Source organism: Diaphorina citri, unplaced genomic scaffold (assembly GCF_000475195.1).
Source record: "Diaphorina citri unplaced genomic scaffold, Diaci psyllid genome assembly version 1.1 scaffold2033, whole genome shotgun sequence".
In the NCBI taxonomy this organism is placed as follows: Eukaryota; Metazoa; Arthropoda; class Insecta; order Hemiptera; family Psyllidae; genus Diaphorina; species Diaphorina citri.
In genome coordinates, this window is record NW_007379459.1 from 14609 (window position 1) to 23704 (window position 9096).

At 37.6% G+C, this 9096-nt stretch overlaps 1 protein-coding gene across 1 annotated transcript; it reads left to right on the forward strand.

Moving 5' to 3' along the window:
* Positions 1–4275: 4275 nt before the first annotated feature.
* Positions 4276–8885, forward strand: LOC113471045 (polyadenylate-binding protein 1-like; the record flags this gene model as incomplete). The annotated part of the gene is made up of 2 exons (XM_026829910.1): positions 4276–4481; positions 8595–8885. Coding segments are annotated over 2 exons (497 nt in total), but the record flags the coding sequence as incomplete, so codon positions are not given.
* Positions 8886–9096: the final 211 nt, after the last annotated feature.

Here is a 9096-nt window from a genome sequence, read left to right on the forward strand (position 1 = left end):
TTTTTTTTTTTTTTTTTTTTTAAGTAGGGCATGGAGAAGCTCTACATACAGGGTGAACAAGTGAAGAAAAGAAAAGATTATCTATCATTTTACTACAAAATAATGTTTCTAGTTGTTTCTAATGCTCCCATTGATATTTTGTTCCTTAAATTCCCCAAGCTATTTAACTACGAACACCCTTGTAAGTGAAGTACTTGTCTACTATGAAATCAGTTTAATGACATAAAAACCTAAAGCTCTATGATCCTTTAAAGTAGGTACATACAAATTGCACGGGGGAGGTTAAATTGAGAGTATCAGCTACTTGCTAAAAACATTGGATACACATTGAAATAAAAGATTACAAAGTAGAGAATGGGGAAATGTCCGAGTGAAATAATGATGATGAACAAATTAAAGCAAGTCTTGCACTCTCAGAACTCTTTAACAAGCATCTAAGATGAGGGATAAGATAGAAGAGAAAACTGATAAAAGACCATCTTGAGAAGGGTGTTCTAGAAGAGGAGGGGGCGATTCTACCCTACCTACCCTTCAATTATTTTTCAACCTAAACACAATAATACATTTTATTTTTATCTGTTTGTTATAATTACGTTACCTCATGCTCTCCTAATATCTCGTTATAATTTACAAAAACATGCCCCCACCCCCAACCCTACTCTATTAAGCGACCCCTCCAACTTTTGAAGTAAACTAGGGGGAAAAATTAAACAAATAAAAAGAAAATATGTTGTAATTTTTTACAAAACATGATTTTACACCCTCTACTAAAACTCGATTTGTTTGGCAACAAATTACAATTCGCCTTCATATTTCATGGTCTAACCGAAACATCAACTACTGATGTTTTGCCCCTAAATCGGATATTATTCTATTTGGTACTTTTGAATTTCGTTTTAGGGGGCAGTAAAAAACTGATTTTTCAATCAGCTAGATATACCCATACTCAATTACCCACTAAAAAGTCTTGAAGTTGTACCAAATTAATTAATTGAAAACATCTGCTGAATACATTTTTTTGCAGCCCCCCAAAAAACGATATCAATGAAAAATATTTGTTCAGCCATTTTTTTTTTTTTTTTTTTTTTTTTTTTTTTTTTTAGACGAAAAATTATTTTCCTCTTCCAGGAATAAAACTCAATTTAGCAAACATAAATATTTTAGCTAGGTACATGACTATTTCCCCCTTCAAACAAACGACAGTCAAAGAGGAAATGTGGTGAGAAGTTTTCGACTTTTCCTAGTAGTTCAGGAGGAAGTAAAAATATTGTATACATTTTTTGTGTCTAATTGGAAGATGGTTTGTTAATACATAGGACGTTACATAGGCAGGTTACATGAAAAACACAAATATAGCACTAGATGCAAACTGGATGGTTCATAAAAAAGTTCAAGACCGAATTACCACTTATTAAATAGATTGTTCCTATTCAAATTGATCTTCAACCCAAAGAATAATTTACAGAAATTGCAGGATTCATAAGAGAATCAATCTCTTGTCTTTTAACCCACAACTAGCGTTGAAAGTTCACAAGCCCAGTGAGACACAACCCCTTTATTCATAAATTTTTGGACGGAAAAAAAAGGTATAGTAAATGATTCATTCATCAAAGAACACTAAGAAATCCCTTAAGGAAACCCACTTTATAGTTTACCCTGCTAAGGCTAATCCATTCCAAGAGCCAACATTGGCCGGCCACAGCTTACACCATCTCTTCAATAGTCTTCATAAGGTTGAGCCTCCTATTTAGAACTCACACCAACTCTTCACAATTCAGCATATTGCACATTGCACATTGCACGTTGAAAAACGTTCGTTTCTGCTTTAAATTTCGTCTCAATAGCAAGTTTTTGCAACCAAACTTTGCATCCCCGTTCACTGATTTTTTTCTACGTTATTTGACGAAAACTTGATTCTGCACATGCTGTGAAACAAGTTTTCGTCACATAACGTTAAAGAGTTCAGTTAATTTCGGTTGCAAAAACTCACTATTGAGACAAAATTTAAAGGAGAAACAAACGCATTTAAAAGAAACAAGCAGGGTCCGTCCCTCCGGGAATTTTTTAGCCCGTAGTGATTAGAGAAAATCAGTACCTATGTACCTATCTAATTTGTTTAATATTCAGTTTATTATTATTCTTGATTTGGTTTTTTGATTTTACTTTCATGTAATGATTTAAAATCAAGACTAGAGCCCGTTCTCCCTTTATTCCCAATATAATGTTCAAGTCACCCATCCATATATTGGCCTTTCTCGGCGTAGCTTAACACAGGTGACGCTAAAACCGGTCTTAAATTATCGACTGAACTGTTATCTAAAACTTTCTCGCTTTGAGTTCATAGGTCGTCGCGACAAATTTCAAGATCAGAGCTCATTTGTGTGAGAAAATGTGAAAAAAATCCCCCAAAAACCAGTTTTTTTGGCAGCTGAAGTTTTAGACGAGGAGGATTTAGCTCTATGTTTAATGTGTGTGCGAATGCATTGTTATTAGTAAATACAAAAACATATACCTATAAGAAAGAATAGTATTACAAGTGTCCAACATGTTTTCGAAATTGATTCCCCTTTCGAAACCCCCCGAAACCGAAATTAATAATAATTCCCCTTTCGAAATTTCATCAAAATCGGAAAACCGTTCCGGAGTTATGGCGAAACAAGTAATAAAAATAAATATCTTAAAAGGGATGGCCCGAACTTGCTCAAAACTTTGGTGCCTAATGAACAAAATCTAGGTATGTTGAAATTTTGTCAATCTTTACTTTACCCTTGAAAATCACTTTTCAGCAGTTTCAAACTGAAAAGTTCCTTTACCCAAGTAGTAGGCTGCTGCTACAATCGAGCTGATATTAACAAATTATATTGATAACAAAATTCCATAGCTAGGCTGGGATTGAACCCACATCTTCCTGTTTACCAGACATCCACAGTACCACCTAGGCAGGACACAACCGCTACACCACCAAAGCAGGACACAATAAGAAAAGTTCTTCTTCTCGCTGCGTCGGTCACCACTGATTTGCTCATATGAATACACATCGTACCTATACTAGTCTTGAGACAGGAGACTGAGAGAATACCAAAGTGGACAGAGAAGATACAGAAGGTACAGATCTACATATGAATGTAGATTACCTAACGTGAATCATGGCACTTATCTCTCATCTATCTTACCTGATGATGGGGGGAGCATGTATTTAGAGCTTTCACGTAGTCGGTGAATATAGACCGGCACAGTGCTCACTCCAGAAACTAAAATTCTAGGGAGAATAGAGAGCTAATGAGCCAGCCTAGTTAGCTTGGAGAGTAGCGCGTCTGCCGTGTAAGCGCTAGGCCGCGAGTTCGATTCCCGCCCGGGGCTGATATTGTCGTACACAGGTAAGTTTCGTTCTCGGAACGGCTGGCTTTCTTCTACCCTGTCTTCCTTCTCTCCTCGCTTTCGGGACGATAAGACCTCCGCAGTTACAGTTTCTTCTAGCAAACCTCATTAAGGAGCGCGGTAGCGCTCCGCCCCGCCAAGTCAAGAAAGTTTGACCGCGCTACTAGTGATATTATACGCGACAGGGAAAGTAGCCGTTTTCAGGTAGTTGTAGGGGGACAACTACAAATGATGGAAGAAAACGGATTGCATGTGTGTGTTGGGGCATGAAAATAGACCAAGTTGAAAAAAAATTTCATCATAATCAGTAAAGTTTAGCCGGAGATATTTGACTTTGAAAAACGTCAAATTTTTCATCATTTTCTGCTGCTGCTGCTGCTGCTGCCGCTTCTTCTTTGACGTTGACCGCTCTACAGCCTAAACCACTGGACCGATTTTGATGGTTGATGGCTCATTTTTTTTCTCGTGAGTGGTAGGTGTGCCTTTTCATATTTTCAAGGCCCCCAAAGGGCCCCTTCAGCCTTAAATTTGATAAAAGAGTGATTTTTAGGGGAAAAATTCTAAAATATCGCTCGAGTTGATTAATAAGGAAGTTTTGCACTTCGTAGAGTCAAAAGTCGGAGTGTCCGAGTGGTAAGGAGTGTGATCTTTGAATAAACGATGAGCGGGTGGGGTGGGGGTTCGAATCCCACTGTTGTCTTTTTTTTACATAATTTTATCATTTAAAAATATTTTATGGATATTTTCAATATAACTCTCAGAACATACTGAATTTTTATAAATGGTATACCCATCCGTATAAGCAGAGCTTGTGCCACGGATGGGGAACAAGGAAAGTGATGTGATGTTCACACCAGATTATTTCTTACTTTCTATTACCCTTATTTTCTATTTCAGAGCAACGCGACGCGCTAAGTACGCGTCTCGCCCGCGAATCCAACGCAATCCGACGCGACAATCTCAAGTCCGACTTCTCCTCGTCCTTCTGGTCCCATATAGAAACCTTTCTGGTAGCGGCCTTCAACGATCCCGCGACAGTAGCAAATGTACGCGACGAATCAATCAATCTCTACGTGAATAATTTGCATCACAGCTTCGACCAGGTAAATGCGCTTACTTGGGTGGGGTTTCTAACACCCATATTTATGAACAAAATGCTGGCTCTTAAGTTCGTGCTAAGCATAGTCTCAAGGCTTTTGATTGGTCAATTTTGACTTGAGACTGATCCATAGGCGGCGATAGGGGGGGGCTTGGGGGGCTTAAGCCCCCCCAAAGTTATCAGGGCCTCTTACACTAGATAAAATTGGATTTCAGAATAATAATCCAAAACACCATTTTTTCCTTTCCTTATCATATAGGAAGGAAAGTAATGTAATCGGGTCAAATTTTCGATGGTCAGTTTTTGATGCCAAAACACGTTTTGAGGTCCCTAGAGCCTAAATCTTTCCTTATCATATAGGAAGGAAAGTAATGTAATCGGGTCAAATTTTCGATGGTCAGTTTTTGATGCCAAAACACGTTTTGAGGTCCCTATCCAAAGTTTCAGCCATTGGTCCGTGTGTGTATCTGTCTGTAAACAAAATATCTCGAGAACGGTAAGCGCTAGCGACTTGAAATTTGGTATGTAGCTGTCAAATGTGACAAGGATGCGACACGAAACTTTTGGAAGACCGGTGCAACGGTCGGCGGCATTTTACCGCTTTTTGGCGGTTTTCGGTCTAGTTTAACAATATCTTGGGAACGGTATGACCTAGAGACTTGAAATTTGGTATGTAGGTCACAAGTGTGACAAGGATGCAACAGAAAACGTTTAGTTAAGATAGGTGCTGCGCTTGGCGGTATTTTGACCACTTTTGGACGGATTTCGACCGTTCTTTTGGAAGACCGGTGCAACGGTCGGCGGCATTTTACCGCTTTTTGGCAGTTTTCGGTCTAGTTTAACAATATCTCGGGAACGGTATGAGCTTGAAATTTGGTATGTAGTTCACAAATGTGACAAGGATGTAACAGAAAACGTTTAGTTAAGATAGGTGCTGCGCTTGGCGGTATTTTGACCACTTTTGGACGGATTTCGACCGTTTTTTGGCGGTTTTCTATCTACGTATAGGTACATCATTCGCTCCTCTTTTTAATCAATTAATGAAGAACCTGCACAATTATGTGTTTTTGAAGGTCTGAAATCATTAAATGCTAAGACAGAATCCTCGTAGATAGATAGGTCTGTTCACAGCGAATATTTCGAATAAAATTATTATTCCGACAAAAAAATCCAGATTTAACTATTCCGACGATGAATAAAATCTACAAAAAAAAAAAAAATATTCAGATTAAATAAAATCTACAATAATTAAACCAACAAATAATTCACCGCTTTACCATTAGTAGCTAATAAAATGAAACATATCTACGTATACATCATTCGCTCCTCTTTTTAATTAATTAATGAAGAACCTGCACAATTATGTGTTTTTGAAGGTATGAAATCATTAAATGCTAAGACAGAATCCTCGTAGATAGGTCTGTTCACAGCGAATATTTCGAATAAAATTATTATTCCGACAAAAAAATCCAGAGTTTAACTATTCCGACGATGAATAAAATCTACAAAAAAATATTCAGATTAAATAAAATCTACAATAATTAAACCAACAAATAATTCACCGCTTTACCATTAGTAGCTAATAAAATGAAACTCCCTCTATCTTCGCATTCAATTATTCCTTTTCTGTTTACTTTTATTACGAGAGCTCATTTTTTCCCTTCTCTAATTAATTCATTAGCTTGAGGTAGGTACTTAAGTAAGCTTTTGTATTATACCTCTCTTTATGTGCCATTTCAATGAAAAGTCCTCTTTATTCAATTTACTGCTTCCTCGCGTCACTTATCGGGAAGAAAGGAGAGCTGTGTCTTTCTTTCAACTTTTCTTTACAGAATTCTATCAGAGGAATGCCAGGATTTCACATTAGATAATTTTAGAAAGGTTTGCCTAAGAGGCAAAACCTTTACTAATGCGACTATAAGAATGTAATTCACCCCGCTGATTTTCATTACCAAAACATCTGTAACAGAACAATCAATAAAAGAAAAATGCATTCTTAGGTAACTTGTTAAAGAACATACACCGAAAAATTTGTTTTTTTTTTTTTATAATTTCAAAAGCGTTTTCCATAAAAAAAAAAAAAAAAAAAAAAAATGATCAAGTAGATAATTTTAGAAAGGTTTGCCTAAGAGGCAAAACCTTTACTAATGCGACTATGAGAATGTAATTTACCCCGCTGATTTTCATTACCAAAACATCTGTAACAGAACAATCAATAAAAGAAAGATGCATTCTTAGATAACTTGTTAAAGAACATGCACCGAAAAATTTGTTCTGTATTGTCTTTCCAAACTGTGAAAACTCTTACCTGCGCTACAGTTGCATCTATTTTTTATAATTTCAAAAGCGTTTTCCATAAAAAAAAAAAAAAACTGCAGTTACCCAGTTGTTAAGTTAACACTAGCAGACGCATTGACAGACCTACCCATGCTGCATTCAGGGGAACGAGACAGCTAAGTACCAGATTAGTGAACATAGGCATAGAGAGAGCCTGTCTCTCGCATGATAAAATACACTATGTATGAGGCACTCACTTACATTTCGCAAATTAAACGCTGAATGATGAGGAAAGAAAAACAAATTTCACTCTTTTTTTAATTTATATGAGACTCCTGCATTCAGGGGAACGAGACAGCTAAGTACCAGATTAGTGAGCATAGGCATAGAGAGCCTGTCTCTCGCATGATAAAATACACTATGTATAAGGCACTCACTTACATTTCGCAAATTAAACGCTGAATGATGAGGAAAGAAAAACAAATTTCACTCTTTTTTTAATTTATATGAGACTCAAACTCGACAGTAAAATGTGAAGCGCTGACGTTGGGGATGCACATGGAAACAGGACAGACTAGCTTGGGCTCGGGCGCGCCTATTATATTGAAATGAAGACTTTTAGAGGATCGATGTATTAGTACTCATCTGCTGGATTAGTGCTACCCCAAGGCTGATCGGAATCTGGTCAACAAACGTCTAAATTGTACCTCTTTCCCTTTTGTAAATACATAATGTAGATAATCCGTGAGAACCAGAAGATAGTATGAAAATACCAACGAAAAATCTACTGGAAATAGTCATGAACGTAATTTAAGTAAAACCATTCTGGAATCTAGTGTGCATCCGTCACGTACACACACAACATAAAAGCAACAAAAAAATATAATTAAAACTTGAAGCAACATGAAATAGGCTTGTCTAAAATTTTAATTAAAATCTTTTATTATAAAATGTTCGGAGTTAAGCAAGGCCAATAAATGGATGGGTGACTTAAAACTTATATTGGGAATAAAGGGAGAACGGGCTCTAGTTTTGATTTTAAATCATTACATGAAAGTAAAATCAAAAATCAAATCAATAATAAACTGAATATTAAACAAATTAGGTAGGTACATAAGTTCTGATTTTCTTTAACCACGATCGAATAAACTACGGACCAAAATATTCCCGGAGGGACGGGCCCAGCTTGTTCTTTTTCTTCTACGATTTCTAGATCCCGAGATAAATCAATTTAAAAAATACCGGTAAATCTTGAACTCTGACGTCACGGCATACCTCCTCGTACGCTATGACGTCATAGTACCTAACGCCTCCCGCTTCGTTTGTTTGTGTGCACGGCACCAATGCACACTGTGCATACGTGTATTTCGTTAACTTTGACGTCACGACTGTTTGGACTTTTTCATTAGAACGGCAAATAAAAATTAAATTGTCGACCTTTTTAAGTTACTTTTTCGGAGTTTTGACCTCAGATTTGGATTTTTCACAACTTTTTACGCAGGAATCGACCTTTTATTAATTATTAATATTTTTTACTCGAATACGACTGCTTTACTGATGGCCGGGGGGGCAACACGTGGAAGTCGGAGATTAAACTAAGATTTAACTTTTAGGTTTTAACATTGAACTAAGCAATCTGATTGGTTGTTTTCAATTTTTGTAAGCCAGCCTAGTTAGCTTAGTTGGTAGTGCTTCTGCCTTGTAAGCGCTAGGCCGCGGGTTCGATTCCCGCCCGGGGCGGATTTTATTTTTGTAGCCAGATTTAATAATGTAAGATTGATCTATCACATCTTTGAGGGTGGCCCCACTCATAAACAGCATTCCTTCCTTCATATTTCAGGTGAGGCTACGCCGCGAGTTCAGACAGTTCGGGGACATCATCTCCGCGCGCGTCTTCACAGAACACGACGCGTGGCGGCGACGCTGGGCCAACGCGACTGATAAGAAGACGTACGGGTTTGTGCGGTTCGCGCGCGCGGCGGATGCGGTTAGCGCACTGGAGAAGATGAATGGGGTGCGACTCATGGGGAGAGTGATTGAGGTGAGCGTGGCGACCAATGAGGAGAATACCAAGACCTATTGGCGGTATTTGCTGGGGAAAACTCTGCAGCTGGAGCGGTTTCATCAATAGAGATTTAATATTATCGTCATCCCATGAAGATGCCTATAAAATAGGCGAAACTCGAGTCGGAGTAGAAAAACACAAATACCTAGTATCCAATAATAATAAAAACGGTAAGAATAATGTTAATACATAGGATGTCTAATATAAACCTAACAAATAATTACCATCTTGTGCAAGAAATGTTCACGAAAGGTAAAAGCTCAAGAGCCTTTCATTT